Here is a 20,151-nt window from a genome sequence, read left to right as displayed (position 1 = left end):
TTACTATACATTCGATGGATAAACGCATTTAAATCGAAGAATTTATGTTGCGTAAAAAAACTTCAAACTATTGATAGTTTTCACAAACTTTTATTTCGAGGAAATCGCGGTTTTATGTTTCCATGTGCCATATGTTTGTGTGTAATATTCAAATTTGAAATGCATATTTAGTAGACTTATAATTTGAAATTTTGAATAAAAATAATTTCATATCAAAGATAATAAAAGATGTGATGATAATACGTCAGAATATCAAAATGCGTGATTTTCGACAGTCCTTCAGATTTTACGCTAAAAATGACACTTTCACGCAAAATTGCGCTTGGCATCCGGCCGTACGCAATTCCTGGGTATTTTTGCAAAACTTTTAGCTGGGATGCCAAGCATTAGCAAGCATTAACAAATTTTGCCGTCCAAAGTATAAAAAATCGTTTTGGCCGGTCTACTAAAAGGGGTATGACTATACACTTGATGTGAGCATGGTGAGAGCGAAGCGCGAGCAGAAACGAAATTTGACATCTCACGTTTTGTAAATCAGGAAAAGGATGGGTAATTAGGTAGATGGATAATATTCCTACATTAATAATAATATTTGGTAATCAGATCTGAAACGGGCACAAGAGTCGTATCTAAATAAACATGCGTGCGTGTGTTTAAATCCAGACCTAGAATCTGGACATTCTAATTGCATTTTTATTATAATATCAATAATAAGAGCGCGATGAGCGAGGTAAAAATATTTGATTTTCCGATCTAAAAAAAGGAATTTAAACGCAGTTACTAATTGGATATGGATCGCGCCTAATAAATTATGCGAGTGCGAAGCTCAAGTTTATATTTTTATCATTATACATATTTTTAGTTGCGACCGGGGCATTTTAAGGACATTTTTTGTCTTCATATGACTATATGATGACTATCTTCCTAAGCGAGAGATGAAACTTGTCGATATTCCATTCTGAAAAAAAAAACGGACGATGATTATTAGGAAATCATGAAAATATTATTACATTGCTTTTTAGTCTAATGAGCCCATTGAGGGCGCAAAATTAAGGTCAGATAACTGAAATTAAATCATGTAATCATGAAAAGGATGCATTGGTTGATACATATTTAACAAAAGTAATGCGAGCGCAAATTGCGAGCCGAAAATTTTGATATAAAACTGTCATGAAAGAGGAATTTAAAATAATTTGTTACAATTGATACAGGTATGCATAACTCTTCAATAAAAATGCAAGCGAGCAGCTTTAGCTGATACTATTCACAATCAGATCATCCAAAAAACTGATATTTTTTCAAAAAAATTATGGAATACACGAAGAGAATAGTACTATTATTTGACAAATCAAATAATGCTAGCGCGCAGCGCGAACGGAAAATGTTCATATTTAGACCATAAAATATAGTTATTTTACAGAAAACTATAAAATCTATTTGTAAATCAAAGAAATTGAAAACTTAATGTACGAGAAATGGTTTGTATATTTACTTTAAAACTTATATTTTAAGCTCAATATAGGTCTATTGAGTAAGTTATGTATCTCATAGATTAGGCAATGCGAGCACAAAGCGTGAGTGAAAATGTAACATAGTGACATGAAATCCCCCCCCCCATCTTAATTAATTCACTCGTCTTTCTCCTCTTGTTTTTCCTCTTAATTTTTTTTCTCTTTTCCCTTGTGGTTCTTTTCCGTCTCTTTCATTTTTTTTTCTTTTTTGCTCGTTCCAAAAAGTGAGAAGACCCACCCGTATCACCGTATAGCATATACCATAAAAAGGGGTTATTGTATTAATTGGCGCTCACCAAAATCGTTGTTTATTTTAGTATATATTTTTATCTTGAATAAACTTTCCATGTCATAAGAGTGATAAGCCAGCTAGATGGTAATAAGTAAACGGATTAGTATAGCATTCAGACGTTGATGGATATGTCCACCATTTATATTTGGGTTGATACGCTTGAAAAAATATGGCATGCCAATAATGATAAACTTGAACTCAAGAAACACTAAAAGTAAAATGTATAACGAGATCATTCACATTAACAGTTCAATGTAAAAATGGTAGAGGTACAAATTTGACCCCCCCCCCTCCCCCTGGCTATTTTACCAGGCACTCGTTTTGTAAGTTTACACCCTCCTTGGCGTCTTCACTCTCAAAATTGTCAGAGCATATCAGGTAACAAAGTTTCCCATTAAATGCCATCGAAGATCTGAAGCTGTAAACAAAATATATATGGGATGATGGGGGGGGGGGGGGGTATTGATTGAGCATTGAATTGAACTGCCCCTTTAAATCATATTTTTATGTTGTTTTCCTTTATTGATTTATCTTGGACTTTAGGCCTATTGCGTTCAAAGGGGTCAGAACAAGGAAAGGAAGATATTGACGTACTTTACACAAGGCCTAAAAGTGATTTAATAATATTGTTAACAGTTTATCTGAATTTACAATAATTTCAAAGTTCCTGTTTACTTACATAGGAAACAAACAGAAATAAATGGTGTGTATTGTTTGACTAACTTTGATTACAAGGTTAATAATTGATTGAATATTATGCTTTATTGTATGATAATTGTCATGACGATTGCAGTTCGTCTTTAGAATTATGGGACCTTTCATACGCTCACTTAAAAACTATGATTTGAATTCGAATTCTCAAGCAAAGGCGGTTTGGGTCTTTGGTGACTTGCCAATCAAATCACTGCATCAAAAATACAAACTACGATGAGTGAATGACAATTGTATTATCTACGGAAGGGCTTGATAGGTCACGTAGGTTCCGCCTCCAAAAGATGTGTTTGAGGTCAAGCCTTTCATACGAAAAATTCGTACAATAATTTGAGTCAAACTTAACTAGAGTTCACATCCAGACTAGATTTTGAATTCATGATTGTGATTAGCCTTCGTAACTCTGTTCTATTTTGGTTACACATGTCTGTATCTATTTTTATGAGGTTGTATAAATTTATCTGGGTGTTTATATTTTTGCGGTTGTCTATATTTCTGAAGTAGTATTTAATTCTGTGGAAGTCTTAACATTTTTCAAACTTTCTCTCTTTCTGTATGTATTTCTGTGATATACTTTTTTATTTTCAAAATTTCTTCTTTTTAGATATATTTCTGCATTTTAGTACGTTTTTAACAGTTTATAAGCTTAGGCTTAGGCCCCCAAAAGGGGCCTAAGCTTTCGATCCTATCAGAATCTTCGTCGGAGGAAAAATTACAAACATATAAAGTGGAACAACCATATTATCGTTGTTCCACTTTATATGTTTTTCATTCAGGTATTAGGTAGATGAAAAGTGATTCAAAATTAACAAACTCCTATCAGTCAATATGCTCAGTGTTAAAACAACCCGGAAGGAAAAAAAAAGTTCCACCGGACCAGTTAGATCAGTATAATTTTAACTGCCATGGTAACTCTGGAAATTGGAACAGCGGTTTAATGGTCTAACTGGTCATACTGGTCCAGTTAAAATTTTACTGGTCCAGTAAAATTAAACTGGTCTTGAAGTACTTGAATTTTGTACTGGTCTTGTTTCTGGTGGTTGTTACTGGTCTCACTGGGTCACTGGTCTTCATACTGGTCTAACTGGTCCTCAGTTTATTACATATATTTGGTTTGTTATATACCATGGCCAGTGAAATGTGATGGAAAAGATAGTAAATTAATTTTTCTGCTGTTATTTTGAATGTGATGTATGAAATTACGCATTTTCATTGTGAATTAGTTCACACACTTATTCAGAAGGTTTTCAAAAAACAATGAGTGCTATTGCAAGGATACTCCATTATAAATCCTGATTTTTTACTAAAAAAAACAGGAAATATGCGAATGAGGTAAACTTCGTGATCAGCATCATTAATATTACTGGTATTACTGGTCTTGACCAATTTAATTTCAAACATGGAATTAATGTAGACCAGTTGACTATATATCAGAGGAATACATCTTGCTTTGATCTTAATCATAATTAGAGGAAATGATTTTAATGATAATTACAATATCAATAACAGTAATAAGAATGATTACAACAATGATCATAATAATCATAATAATAATTGTGATAATCATAAGAGCAATGATGATAACAATGATAAATGATAAAGATAATAACTTTCTCTGAATTGCAAAATTCATTTCTCATAATTTGTTAAATGATCTGACTTGAAAGTCATTATTCATTGGACCCGTAACCAGAATGCAATTGTTTGAGCTGGTCTCCAGTTCATTTTTACTGGTCCAGTAAACACATACTGGAAACTAGTAAAAATCTACTTGAAACCATTTATTGGACCAGTAACACCAGTTTAATGAAAAACTATTTAACTGGTATTACTAATTGCTTCAACTGGAATGCAATTATTCCACAAGCATGGCTCTTACAAGTCTCTCTAGTAAAATAATAGATGCTTTTGAAAATAATGAGTTCGCAATTGGAGTTTTCATCGACTTATCCAAAGCCTCTGATACAATTAACCATAACATATTGCTATCTAAATTATATCGTTACGGCATACGTGGTATTGCTTATAATTGGTTCACCAGCTATCTTAATAATCGTTTACAATGTACTAAATACAAATCGTGTGTGTCAGACTTTAAGACAATAACCTGTGGAATTCCCCAGGGCAGTCTCCTCGGCCATTGTTATTCATATTATATATTAATGATCTTTATAAATCAGCAAATGAGCTATCCTTTATACTATACGCCGATGATACAAATATATTTCATAGCAATTCAAACTTGAACTCCCTTTGTGATATTGTGAATGCAAATCTTGTACATGTATGTGAATGGTTTAAAGCTAACAAATTATCTTTAAATATCAAGAAATGTAACTACATGGTTTTTCATAATAGAAAGAATGTCGATTTGAATGATGCATGTGTTATACTCGACAATGTAATATTACCACGGGTAGACAAAGCCAAGTTCCTTGGAATTTATTTAGATAGTTTTATGACATGGAAAGATCATATACATGAGGTCGAAAGTAAAGTATCCAAAAACATTGGTATTATATCTAGAATTAGAAATCTCTTGCCAAGTCACATTCTACGTATGTTATATTGTGCTCTGATACTTCCATATTTCTCGTATTGTAATATTATTTGGGCCAACTCCTGTAAGTCTAGCATCCTAAAGCTTATAATACTGCAAATGAGGATTGTTCGTATTATATCTGGATTACATTTTCAATCTCACACAAATCCTGTATTCAAAGAGTTAAAATTATTGAAATTTAGCGATATTAATTTGCATCAGCAAAGTATTTTTATGTACAAAAGCACAAACAACATTTTCCCCTTGCAATTTAGTAATCTCTGTCATTTTAACTTTAATTCGGATATTCATAAGTATAGTACGAGAAACGCTACCCAAATTCATTTACCGAAACATAGAACCCGAAGATACCAGTACGGTATTCGTTACTCTGGGCCAAAACTTTGGAACAGTTTACCAGCCCACCTACAAAACTCTCGTTCTTTGCAATCTTTTTCTTATAAAATGAAACTTTATTTAAATGCAGATCATTGACATGTTGACATGCTTGAACTACCTTCCATTTCTATTGTTAATTAATGCACATGCCTTACCTGTTGCTATGCTAGACAAATGTCAGTCAAGCTCTATATACATGTACCAATGTCACGTCATTGCGACCAGTTTACTCTTTTGTTCAAATGAACTTCTAATGCCTACATTTCTTCTCCCTCTTCTCCATCTACTGTATGTTTCTTTTATACTCTTAAAAAAACTTTCTTTTTTATATGCAATTACATATGTCATTACGTAACTTGTTATTTACTTGTATCTGGCGACCCCAACTCAAGCTCTGCTTTTCGGGTTTTCGCCTCCTTCAAATTTGTGTCGAAATATATACTGTATTCGTTACTATGTCAAATATTATTTTGTATCTGTTTGAAGGAAATAAATGTGATTTTCACTTCAATTCAATTTTCAATTGTTGGAACTGTTCTCCAGTTGATTTTTACTGGTCCAGTTAAAAATAAAATTATACTGGAAACCAGTAAAAAAAATACGGGTCTTACTGGTTTTTCCTTCTGGGAATTGAAAAAAAAAAAACATTTGTTGCTTTATAAGCTTATACTAATACTTGACATAGTGAATTCATCATCTTTTTACGAATGCGTTTTTTTTATCATTTGTCACGCAGTCTCCTGATGCCACCATGCCTGTCTCTCTCAGTGTCTGGCGTGCCAGGATCGGCACGTACACGCGCCGTAAGCCGAAAGTATATGACTACTTCTACTACCTGAGGAGGTATGTTTATGGTCTTAAATTAATTGAAAAGGCAAAGGAAGCAGCTGAACACCCAAAAGAAAATGACAAAGGCAAACGCCATAAATCGTCTTTCAATGTCTTTTCAACTGGTGAAATTGGCAAGACTAGTAACGCAAAGTCTTGCCAACCTCCGCCTTCTAACGATGTAAACTTGAATCTCACTCAAACTGAATCTTCAAGTGACCGTGCAGTCAATAGTAACGAATTCGAAACATGTTCTCAGCCTGGTTACGTCGGGAACAATGGCTCCTCGGGTCATACCAAAAGCCCAGATCACATCGCTCAGGATGGGTCTCACTGTGCTGATGGTCGTACACTTGCAACACATCCAACATGTCCAACCAAGAAGAGATCCACTCCTGTCCGTGATCCTTCTGACACCAAACCTACCAAGCCATGTGACCTAGACGAGTTGGACCTGAGATACATAACTATTCATCGCGCATCACATGCTAACCTCCACAATTCAACTCAAATACGTGAACAAGACCAAGGTTGTGGCTCATCAGAGGTATATTCACAAGTAGCTACACACTTCGCTGGCCATCAAGATGGCGGCAAGCAGGACAAGGAGATATCGAACCCTTTTACCTCTGAGATAGATAACCAATCTTTACCTGTTTCTCAACTGGATAAATCTAACAACGCTGAACACACACTGTGCCCGAGGGTATGTCTAATATTAAAAGAAGGTGTCTCTATCTTGAACCATCTTTTTATCATTAAGAATATTTAGGGATACATCGTTACCAGCTAACTAGAAAAAAATGTATCTTAGCGTTTGCCTTAAAAAAATTATAACAATTTTTATCTTTACGTAACAAGTTTACCTAGAAATTATTCAGCATATAACGTGTGTGACGAATTTCATTGCTATTTTTTCTTATATATGTAGTTTACATTCAAAAAATACTGAACCATGTTGATATCTGGACACTGTATTAAGTTTTCGAATAAAATTAATGTTTAATTAAGCAGAAGCACTATTCGGAGAAATGAATGAAATAAAGTTAAAGTTACCAAGTTTGATAATATTTTTACACTTTAGGTATGTTAACACCGTTTGAAACAAAATGAGTCGGAAGGATATACATTTGATAAAAAAATATATAACATTATGTAAGGTAATCTGTTTATTATTTGAAAGGTCTGTCTGTCATATGTACTTCTATTCGTTTTAGGAGATCGCAGAGCTTTGTGGAGCACTAATATCTTCAGTCAGTAGATCACGTTTACCTAGCAGTGGATCAGATGAAACACAAAGGAATTCATTCTTATCTGGTATGACCAACTTGCTCCTCCTGAGGTCCGGTGACGTGGAGAAAAATCCTGGTCCAAATACCCAGTAAGAAAATTGAAATAATTCATCATCATCATCATTATCATTATTATCATTATTATTATCACCAACACTATACTATTGTATTATACATTAATACGTTCTAATATATTATGCCATTATGAGTACATTAAAGGACGATCAAAATAGTCTCCTTTGCCTTACGACGGGGTGTTATACCAATCGCCGGTTCGCAATATTTTCATGACGGTTTGAATCCAAAAGTATATCGACAGAGTACCGTATATCAAGTGGCTATGTGTACACATATCTCATTGAACATGATCATTTTCCAGTCTGCATGGCCAGCTATAGTATATTTTCATTCATATTTCATCTCTGAGAAATACCAAACCTAACAGGATTTATGTGAAATACTTCTATGTTTTAATACAATATACATTTTTTTCCTTGAAAATTAATTGAAAACAAAAATATCCCTTAGCCACTCATGTGTCTTTGTATATGGTTTAGGCCTGGGAATCTAACTGAGTTCGAACTCCATCTCCTTGCTGACGGTATGGATCCATCAGACTTCAGGAAGGTTGGACTAGCTTTAGGATTCACTGAGGCTCAACTAATTCGATTCAAGGAAGACAACATTGGGAACATAATGCAAGCTACCTATAAGATGCTTTATGAATGGCTGAAGACAGTACGAGATAGTGAGGCGAGGGAGACACTGTCCAACAAGTTAAAACACATCGGTCTGGTACAGCTTGCCGACAGTGTACAGAAAGGTTATTACCACCACTTTCATTACTCCTATGCAGAAAAAGGATACTGATGCTGATTTATGATAAAGATTATAATGATTGTTATGCTGATGATTACAATAACGATAGGCAATTTTGAAAACGATGTAAGTAATATAAGTATAATTTTAGTATAAAAATAACTTGATTTATAAAGCGCTTTTTGCCTGAGGATGAAAATCGCTTGCTATTATTACCTCGGCTTTAGCTCGAGCTACCATCACAGACGTTTGGTGCATTCAAGGAATTAATCATGCTGGGTACACATTCATATCACCTGGGTCGAGTGCAGCACAGTGTGGATAAATTTCTTGCAGAAGGAAAAACACACCATGGCTCGGATCTGAACCACCAAACCTCAATTTAATTTTATTCAACCATAAAAATATGTATATACAAATCACAGTGTAGATAATTATGCAACAAATGGTACAAAATATCGTTAGGACCATAAAAAACTGCTTATAGAGAATGACCCCCAAAACAATAGCATTGACAATATTTACAATTAGAAAAAAATAATCTTATTAATCAGTTCATTCATATGAAAAATAGAAAAAATCTTACTAATGATTGCAAGACACCGAAGTTGTTCTTCAATCTGAGTCATAAGGTGCAAATATAAAAACGAAACTAAAAACATACCCAAAATCAAAAAAGATATTTCATAAAAATGATATAAAAATATAAATATGGCACAAAACAAGAACTCAAGACATTGAGTGACACTCATAAAGGAATGCATTCCTTTGAAATTGATATATTTTATTTTCTATTTCATTACAGGTAAGGCCGGAGATCACATACCATCCATGACGGAAGATGAATTCCAACGGGTCATCAAAGAGGTCAAGAAATATTCGGCCATTCACCACTGTCAAATTCAAGCCGATCCACTGAACAGCGACCTTCTACTTGAATTTAATCGGATTTTCACGAATTTGACTTTGATGGAAGAAGATAAGGGAACAAAGCGTAAGAGACCGTTACTCTACGAAGACCTACTAAAGACCAAGGTAAACGGGGTCTTTCCTCATCGCTTGTTGGTTGAAGGTGAAGGTGGTGTGGGGAAGACAACTCTCTGTGCAAAGATCGTTTGGGACTGGATACATGGAGCAGGTTACCAAGATTTCAAACTGGTACTTCTCGTCCTCCTTCGTGAAGTAAAGGATAAGACTATTGGAGAGATTATAAAGTCCTACCTCCCAGACGACAATGCGGTTACAGCCATGCAGCTAAACAAGTATGTCTTTTCCCATCAGACAGACGTCCTTCTCGTTCTGGACGGTTTTGACGAGTTTGCTGGCGATCTTGATAGCTGTTACCAAATCGCCCTTTTCATCCTGAATAGGCTATTCAAGTCAGGGAAAGTACTAATCACATCAAGACGATGGAGATCAGATGAGATACGGAAGATTCAAGAGCTTAGAAAGCTGTATGCTTTCATTGCCGTGGAAGGTTTCTCTGATGAAAATCTATCTTCCTACGTCACCAAGTTCTTCCATCCAGACACATCTTCGGCTGAAGATTTGAATCGATTTATATCAAATAACGATGTGATCAGAGAGAACATGGCTCCATACCCCATATACACAGCTATGCTGTGTATCATGTGGAAAGAATTCGATGGAGCTCGTCGCATAGCAATGTCGAAATTACAAACATTTTCTCAGCTCATTAATGAGATGGTCCAATTCTTGGTCGATCATTACCTCTCAAAGCTCGGTCTGTCCGCAATAGACACGAAATGGCGTGTACAGCGTGCAGAAATACTTCTCCATCTATCCAACATCGGTTGTCTTGCCTTCCAGGGGCTCATGGAAAGGCGATTGGTGTTCACTGAACAAGAGTTCAAGAGCTGGCCCGGGTGTGTGACAATAGGTTGTCAAGTTGGAGTACTCACTAAACAAGCACCGATCCTTCAGAGGAGAAGCAGAATGTATCACGCACATTCCGCAGACTCATCTGTGCAGTTTCCCCATAAGCTGTTTCAGGAGTATCTATCGGGGATGTATCTCGCATCTCTTCACAACTCAAACAGAAGCGAGTACGACAGGTTGATGGAAGATATAGTCGGAAATGCACGTGAATTCCGCGAGCTTCTGTACTTCACTTCGGCCCAACAGAAGGAGGTCGGATTGGACATCATAACTCATCTCATAGCGTCAACACGGTCAGTGGGATATGGGCGTACCGATGATGACTACATTGTTGATGTAGCATATGAGAGTCAAGACCAAACAGTGGCCAGAGCTGTGGCAGATCATCTATCGACTTCATCCAGCAACACACTTGAGATCAGGGAAGAGATGCAGGGCCACACGGTTTCAGGACATATCTTCATCATGAATCATCGTAAAGTGGTAAATAATTTCAACAAAAAGTACACACCCTCTTAATTCGAAGATATAATTTGTAAAAGCCTAGATATTATTTTTTCTTATTTCTTTTTTCTACCCGCAATATTCAAAACAAACGAGACCAAAGAGTACTGCTCCTCAAAAACATAAAACATTCATAGAACATCACTCGGCCCAATTTCACTGTTATTTATTTTATATCTGTCATAAAAAATACACCCCTAAATCAGATGACGCAAAAAGAATAATGTAATTTCAAATATTTGATAAAATTTATTAGATAACTATTTAAAAACAAACAAAACGTAGAAGGGGGGGGGGGAAGTAATACAAAACGTGTATATACATGTATTTTGTTTTGTTGTTCTTTAAGGGAAATGAAACCTTTGGAACAAGTAGGCTTCTGTCAAAACAGAAAAATCAAAGAATAAAAACAAAGAAAGTTTGAGAAAAATCAGACAAGCATTGAGAAAGTTATGAGAATTTGAATATTGCGATCAGTAATGCTATGGAGATCCTCCCATTGGCAATGCGACAAGGATGTGTGATGTCACATGTGAACAACTTTCCCTTTGATCGACTATAAAATACCCACAAAATGTCTCGTTTTGCTTTTTCTTATGGTGATACAAACTCTTTATCCATGATTTATTCTTTAAAAATCTGTATTACATGCCCTCCTATAGAAAAAACACATGATCTACTGATCGATGTGGTAAAAGAGGCGATTTAAGTGAAATATATACTAAAGTAATGGGGAGAGTTGTTCACAAGTGACATCACACATCTTTGTCGCATTGCCAATTTGAGGATCTCCTTAGCATTAGTGATCGCAATATTCAAATGCTCATAACTTTCTTATTATTTGCCCAATTTTTCTCAAACTTGCATTGATCTGTTTCTTTGATTTTTCTCTTTTCACACAAGCTGTCTCATTTCAAAGGTTTCATTTTCCTTTAAGCGTACAAGAGTTAAGCCTCTGGTATGCAGATATGACTCAAATGTAATCAGGGGCGGATCCAGCTTTCGCAAATATTTACCCATATTTTCCCCGATCGGCCGCTCAAAGTTGATTTGTATTTGTTTCTTTGAAGGGGTAGTCCTAACTATGGAAGCTTAAAAGTGCCACTGAGATGTTGAGATAATTATCTTGGGAAGTCGACATCTTGATAGCAAAATATAAGATGACGAGATCCCGGATCTCATCATGTCGACATCTTGTAGAAGAGATGATGAGATGACAAGATCCCGGATCTCATCATGTTGACATCTTGTAGAAGAGATGATGAGATGACAAGATCCCAGATCTCATCATGTTGACATCTTGTAGAAGAGATGATGAGATGACAAGATCCCGGATCTCATCATGTTGACATCTTGTAGAAGAGATGATGAGATGACAAGATCCCGGATCTCATCATGTTGACATCTTGTAGAAGAGATGATGAGATGACAAGATCCCGGATCTCATTATGTTGACATCTTGTAGAAGTGATGATCAGATGACAAGATGTTGGATCTCGTCATGTCTACATCCAGTGGAAGAGATGATCAGATGTCATGCATGATCTCGTAACTCGTCATGTCTACATCTTTAAGAAGAGATGATTAGATGACATGATCATGGATCGAAGATCTTGTCATCTGACCATTTCTTCTAAAAGATGTCGACATGATGAGATCCTGGATCTTGTCATCTGATCATCTATTCTACAAGATGTTGACATGATGAGATCCGGGATCTTGTCATCTCATCATCTCTTCTAAAAGATGTTGACATGATGAGATCCGGGATCTTGTCATCTCATCATCTCTTCTAAAAGATGTTGACATGATGAGATCCGGGATCTTGTCATCTCATCATCTCTTCTAAAAGATGTTGACATGATGATATCCGGTATCTTGTCATCTCATCATCTCTTTTACAAGATGTCAACATGATGAGATCGAAGATCTCGTCATCTGATCTTTTGCTATCAAGATGTCGACTTCCCAAGATAATTATCTCAACATCTCGGTGGCACTTTTAAGCTTCCATACCTAACAGTAACTTGTTCGCTTTATTCTCACAAAACATAAATAAATAATAATCTCATATAAACTCCTCAAAAAAGTTTGGAAATCTGACTTTCATCGATAGTCCCTCTTCGTTTTTAGTAAATATCGATATCTAATTAACATAAAAATACATTATTTCATTATCTTTAAAATGATACCCTACATGATATGATTATGGTTCACATGGAGGTGCAGTGCCTTGAAATGTGGGGCAAGGTGTAAATTCAAAAGTTGCAAAATGACACAATGTTGAAAATCACTGTACTTTTTTCAATTGTGATGAGTGAGTTACTAGGTAGTTTGTTTTGAGTATGATCGAGAATCCCTCCCCTGTTAATAAATATCAATTTGTAATTTATATCAATGAATAGATCATTTAACTCTCTTTAAAACGATACCCTATATAATATGATTAGGGTTCACATGGAGGTGCAGTGTCTGTTCTTTTTTCGTGGTGATGAGTGAGTTTCTCAGCAGTTTCTTTTAATTGTTTTCATGCACCTAAACATCAACATTAACATGGAATCAAACACACCTCTTCAGAAAACAAACATATAGCAAACAACATGCATGGTTATTTCAAACCACGACTCAAACAATGTTATTTCATAGAAACATCACTACCATGACTACATAAACCACAATAAAACATAGCAAATGAAGAAGCAGGGGCTTGATTTGAGTGGATTTTCATCTCTATTGACACAGACAAAAGAACTATGTTTTGTATTGACCTTTTATGACAATTTCTGCTTGTTTTGCAGTTTTTCAGTTCAGACCTCACACAACACTTTTGAGTCCTGCTCTTTTTGTGGTGGCTTGATCATAACAAGAATGGTATCAATTTAAAGAGAATTAAGTGATCTTTTGAGTGATGTCAAATATGCATTGTGTAAAATTGGAATTCGGGAGAAATAATGGCCAAACTTAGATTTCCAAACTTTTTTGAGGGGTTTCATAAGCCTAATTGAATTGTACGAGCGCGAAGCGCGAGCAAATTTTTAAAGGAAATTTTATGTATTTTGTCCTGACAATTTAATATTTTCAGCAAAGATTGTGATTGTGAACAAGATCACTGCGAGCACGAATCGCGAGCAGAAATTTCTGATATCCGCTCTGGCCTGATGGGAAAACAGACCTACTAATATTTGCAGTTGCCATTTAAAGCGATACATATTTCAACAATCAAATAATGCGAGCGCGAAGAGCGAGCTGAAAATTTTCGATATTTTGACCTAAAAATCTGACATTCTAAGCACTTTTGTCATGACAAACAGGATAGGTATACAAATAAACATTTAGAATTAGACCTAAAAATGTGACACACTATTCAGATTTCATAATCACAAAAAGGATGCCTAATCTTCCTACATTAATAATGCAAGCGCAGCGCGAGAAGAAAATTTTTGATATTCTGATGTGAAACTGGATAATTCAAGCACATTTTGAATAAGGAACAAACTGCGTATCTATTATGTGCTCATGTTTTTTTGAGATTTAGACCTAGAATCTGGGAATTCGAAATTCCTTTATTATGAAAATCAATAATGCGCGAGCACGAGCTGAAAAAACCCATTATGGCGATCTGAAAAGGGTCAATCTAAACACTATTTCAAGCATCGTAGGAAAATGAAGTGAAGTGAATATGTATCGTACTTCACAAATGATGCAAGCACGAATCGCGAGCCAATTTTATTTAAACTATTTCTTAGACCAAGCACATGGGGAAATTGCAAGTATATTATTTTTTTCATCATATGAAAATCACCATTTTCCTATTCCTCTTCCTAAGCGCAAGATGAAACTTGTCGATATTGATATTCCATTCTGAAAAAAGGACAATTTTATTATTAGGAATTAATGAAACTGTTGCCTTATTTATCAATCTAATATTAATGAGAGCTAGAAATCTGTTGATATTAAGGCCTGAAAACCGGAAATTTTAGGCATTTTTGAAATATTGTTTTACGGCCTACTAGTGCGCATATGGTAATCCTCAAGCAAATCGGCTGTTGATGGAATGCAGGAGATCCATGTGCAGGAGAATGTCTTGATGCACGTGTAGTTGCGGTAGCGTAGTTTGCTTACAACTGTGGGGATCGGGCCTGCTGTTACGAGGCCGTAAATTAAACATGGATATTCATTCATTCATTCATTCGTTTATTTCCATTTTCAACAATTACAGTTTCTTCTGTACATGTTGACATATATAAATAACAAAACATATTTCAAATATTCCTGTACAAAAAAATTATATTCAAGATTATTACAAATCAGGTTGGAAATGGAGGAGGCTGCTAAAAAGTGGAGCTTGTAGAGTGCAGCCTCCTAATAAATATTCTTGCAGTTGTTTAGCATATAAAAAATAAAATAACAACTTATAAAAAAATATAATAACAACTTGATATGCTACCTCCTTTTTACTTTTTTTCTGTTCACAGCGTCTCTCAAGTAAAAAGGATATTTTTTGGAGGGGGGGGGGGGGGGTTCCAAACAATACATTACTTTGTGAACAAATCACAAATAACTCAAATATTCATGAGGAGAATAAATTCTAGGGTTATCACCAAAAGTGATTACAATTGAGAAAACTTGGTGTAATCTAATTTTTTTCTGAAATATTTGGTAGACCTTTTGCGTTGTAATATTGACAGATAAAGAGAAAAACATAAAAATATTTTAACTCTCAATATGATCAATACAACTTAATCAACAGTGAACATGATATAAATAATGGCCCCTTTGGATGATCATGTAGGTGTTGCTATGTGTGTCAAGCAAGTAGTGGAGAGTAGTTACTGACTGTGAATGGATTTAGTATCTAGGGATTGCTATTTTTGTACTTTCATAAAAAAGACGAGGTTAATAACAGATGAGTGAATAAATAAATCAACATTTTCTTGCAATTAGGGCCCGTGTCCCTTTTTATGCAAATAGGCCCCAAATCTAGGGATAATGAAAATAATAAAATACTAGTAGTCAACAATCCAGGTTCTTTGCTAGGTTGTCAAAATTTGCGTTTAACGTTTCCTATCGAGTGACTTAATCAGAAGAACTGGGAAATACAAGAATAAAAATCCCTGTTTGACTACATGTCATACATTTGACTTAGGATATTAGTTAAGGAAAGTTTTAATCATCTCGAGGTTATTATGTTTAAGGTTTTTTTAATGGTAAAGTTAAATGACTGCGTCGTTATATTGAACATATGAAGAATATTTGTTTTTGTTTCTCAAGCATGCCTGGAAGTAATTGTCTATTCGTTAATGTATGAGAAGAACCAGTGTTGGGAAAAACACTGACTAACCCAAATAATATCAGAACATCGTGGAGTTCTTAGATTTTGATCTTAATTCTAGAGTGTTGGTAAACTCAGTCATGAAATAGTAATTGTGAAGCGTATCCGTTGACATAATATGACGAAGCAAACCTTTCAAGTCTATTATTATTATTATTACCATTATTATTTTTATTATTCGGCCTTTCTGGCCACTTTCATTTTGGTGTATATTTCATTCACATTGGTTTGGTATATATTAATGAATGACATAAAACGAATTAGATAGATTGGACGATATATGATATTAAACTATCAGATGAAACTGATGTTTGGTTGTCTCCACATACTATAAATTGATCTTTTTCTCATAAATATTGTACATAAAAGGAAAAACTGGTAATTGAAAAGCCATGTGGACGGACTGCTTCAGAGGACCTGGCTGACTTCATGTGCTCCTCAAACACCCTGAGATCTGTGACGATCGATATCCCTGTCTACCGTGAGAATACACATATGCATGATGTGTTCTACTCGGTGCTTGCTCGGAACGCCACTGATACGGCAGCTAAAGGTAAGTTTAACGATTTTTTTTTCCAAATAAAAAATTCGTGTAATATAATGTCAATTAAAGTCATTTTTTAAATTAATATGTTTTGGTAATATATAATTATATATCACCAGGAATGATGGTAATCACCACTGCGGCTATCTGCAGGAAATAAAATGAGAGCATTCCTCATGAATGTTAATTGCTATTTACTTTCAAAAGTATTACAATCCTCTCGCTCAGGGTACTTAAGATATTTCGGTGATTTTCCGTTATTCCGCATTCATCCCCCTTACTCTCTCCCTTCTCCCTCCCTTTCCCTCTATTCACATTATTAATTTCGCTTCTTTTCTCGTCTCTGTCCCTCCCTGGCTCTATTCTCGCTCTTTTTTTTATCTTGTGCAGTTCGTAATTTGTGTGCTTAATTTTACTTGTTGTGTTTTGTCCGCTGTTGTATGATTTGTTAAATGTCCCGCTCTTGCATCATGCTGTAGTTCTTTTATTTATTTTATAGTTTTCTTTATATATCTTGTCCTTGTAACGTTCTGTTGTTTTGTTTGTGTAACTTTTGTTCAGTGTTGGCCCTTTTTACGTGTAGAAGTCAAATCATGTTGATATCCACCCTCATTTTCCTGATATCAGAGAGAATATCAAAAATAAACATCTTTACAATTAAAAGTCATTCATATTTGACAGAATATAAATAAAAATGTGATGATTTGTTATACATATTCATTTCTGTATTAATGTATCACTCATTCATTGAAGGGAGCTTTCAACAACAAGGTTTGCCTTCCAGTAGGTTTCAATTTGATACCATTCTCTGTTGAAATATCAAATGAAATAAATTATTGATCAACCAATTAATTCATTGATATAAAAACTGTGATTGCCTGGCTTTGGCCATAAAGCTTTAAAAACATAAACCTGATAGTTCAGAAAATAATTACAATTTTACGCCATTTCACTTTATCATTTTATATACGCTTGTTTAAAATGTTGGTCGTAGATTGAAAGAAAAAAAATATGAATTTTTCCTTCTTTTCAAAATTCAATTTGTTCATTTATTATTTTTTTTAATATTATCGCTTAAATTGTTTATTAATTGGTTTCTTTTTAATTTGATTATTTATTATGAATTGATGGGGGGGGGGGGATGTGTCCCCAAACAATGTGGTAATGGTTGTTGTGTTTTTATTTTCGGTCTTGGAATTTTCGCCTTGAATTGCTTACTTCGTTTATATAATTTCGTACATAGTTAAAAGAATAAATGTACTCCAACTTTCGTACTTATACATCAAACAATACAGCACTGACTAGAGTACGTATAAAAACAAGTTTGCACTTAAAAATAATTGTGTGAAATGACATATAATACCCTGAATCTTCTTCCACATTTAATGATCGGTACTTGACTTACTTGACTACTGACTGAACTAATTATTTAAAAAATGACAAGGGATGCTTAGGCCTTTTGTAACCATTGCATTGGGCAGACTTTGAAGCAGATGACAAATTCATATTTTCATGAAGATGAAGGAACATCAAAATAATTATTACAATTTAGCAAATATGAATTTATAACACTGTCATGGTTATAAAAAAATGAATTTCTATCAAGTAAAATGACAATACAATGTAAGAAATAACTGCAATAAAGTAATTTCATTTCCAAAAGATATCTTCCATAATTCAATAACCAAATTTCTCAAGATAATATTTCTTCTGCACAAAGTGTATGAAATGCTCAGTGTAAATCATGCTTGTTTATAAATCTCTAGGAACCTTTTTTTCAAAATGAAAATACATGTAAACTTAAAACCAGGGGTGGATCCAGGATTTATCCGGGGGCGCATTTTCAGGTTGAAAATTTGTCAACCAAAAAAAGGGCTTTGCTTTCCGGGGGCATACTTTGATGAAAATGGCATATTTTCATTACATCTTGACTGTGGCTCTCAAAGGGGGGGGGGGGGTGAGCCAGATGTGCCCTCCCCCAGATCCACCAGTGATAAAAATCAACATTTGTGAAAGATGGCATACCTTATACTGAATTTGGTAAATTCAAAGCATATGTCTACAAATTGAAACTGACATGTTTGGATAAATTGCTTATTTTTGTTTCTAGAAAGAATTTATTAATAATAGCATAGAGTTATTGAGAAAATATTAAAGAAAAAATAACATTATGATATGCAATAACTATATCTGTTTTATATATGCTTTGTTTTTTTTCCCAAAAATTTAATCCTTGACATGGGGGGGGGGGCTGGTTTAGTAGTCAAATTCACCCCCCCCCCCTGTTAAATAAAATGTTTTATCGAAATAAGATTATGCTATCATTTATAAATAACTGCATTTTGGAGCCCATTAAAATTCAAAATGAATCATATAGGGCAGTGCCACACCTTATTTACTAAAATAAAGGCGCATACATCCGTAATTCTGAAGCTTCGTAATTCCGGAGGTTCGGTTATTCCGAAGGTTTGTATTTCCGAAGGTTCGTATTTCCGAAGGTTCGTAATTCCGAAGGTTCGTCAATCCGAAAACGAAATAAGGTTCGTAATTCCGAAGGTTCGTCAATCCGAAAACGAAATAAGGTTCGTAATTCCGAAGGTTCGTCAATCCGAAAACGAAATAAGGTTCGTAATTCCGAAGGTTCGTTAATCCGAAAACGAAATAAGGTTCGTAATTCCGAAGGTTCGTTAATCCGAAAGCGAAATAAGGTTCGTAATTCCGAAGGTTCGTTAATCCGAAAACAAAATAAGGTTCGTAATTCCGAAGGTTCGTTAATCCGAAAACGAAATAAGGTTCGTTAATCCGAAAATTGAATAAGGTTCGTATTTCCGAAAATGAAAATTATTCATTTTGGTAACAAACACGGATAATAATAATAATAGCTGGGAGAACAGTTTTCAGAACTGAAGTGGCTTCCCTGGGTAAATAATATAATTTTTATAATTTTAGGCCTACATGAAATTTCCAAAAGTTTGAGCACGTGATTCGCTGGCAACATGTCACAAGGATGCCCTTTTAACAGTAATTGACCAAATAGGCGAATTTTACATCTCCCCTCAAACCGCTTGCACGCTACGCTCGCAGAAATGAAACGTAAATATATAACTTATCAATCAGAGATTACTTAAAAATTTTTGCTTAACTTAATTACTTCAAAACACACAGCCTCTTTACACAGATAATAATCTTATGGCGAAAATATCCGTTTGCACCAAAATGCCCCTATTGGCCCCATTTTTGGCTCCCCCCGAAAGGAAAATACGTTCTGCCGCCACTTGTTGAAACACGCATCGTCTTCATGGCTAACTGCAAAAAGTTCATAAAATGTCCCCTTTAGATCAGGTCAGAGCTTATATTTAAAATTTCTGTTCGCGCTTCTTGCTCGCAGTTATTATCTAGTTAAATAGGCATCTCGTTTTGAAGATCACAAACATAATGCCCATCATTAAAAAAAAATATAGCTCGCGCTCGCATTAGT

The 20,151-nt window shown here is 34.8% G+C and overlaps 1 protein-coding gene across 1 annotated transcript; it reads left to right on the top strand.

The window, feature by feature from the left end:
* Positions 1-6,521: 6,521 nt before the first annotated feature.
* Positions 6,522-17,488, top strand: LOC121413096. Its single transcript, XM_041605860.1, has 6 exons — positions 6,522-6,989; positions 7,501-7,664; positions 8,133-8,398; positions 9,200-10,776; positions 16,499-16,682; positions 17,427-17,488. Exons 2-6 carry the CDS (start codon positions 7,603-7,605, stop codon positions 17,486-17,488), a joined length of 2,151 nt encoding a protein of 716 aa, XP_041461794.1. The 5' UTR covers positions 6,522-6,989; positions 7,501-7,602.
* Positions 17,489-20,151: the final 2,663 nt, after the last annotated feature.

Source organism: Lytechinus variegatus, chromosome 4 (assembly GCF_018143015.1).
Source record: "Lytechinus variegatus isolate NC3 chromosome 4, Lvar_3.0, whole genome shotgun sequence".
In the NCBI taxonomy this organism is placed as follows: domain Eukaryota; kingdom Metazoa; phylum Echinodermata; class Echinoidea; order Temnopleuroida; family Toxopneustidae; genus Lytechinus; species Lytechinus variegatus.
This window is presented reverse-complemented; position numbering and strand designations above follow the sequence as displayed.

Excerpts from the sequence above, each read along its gene's own strand:
- LOC121413096 (XM_041605860.1), top strand. The coding sequence starts at position 7,603 with ATGACCAACTTGCTCCTCCTGAGGTCCGGTGACGTGGAGAAAAATCCT. Across the intron at positions 8,399-9,199 it reads TGCCGACAGTGTACAGAAAG|GTAAGGCCGGAGATCACATA; the intron begins GTTATTACCACC and ends ATTTCATTACAG. Across the intron at positions 16,683-17,426 it reads CACTGATACGGCAGCTAAAG|GGAGCTTTCAACAACAAGGT; the intron begins GTAAGTTTAACG and ends CATTCATTGAAG.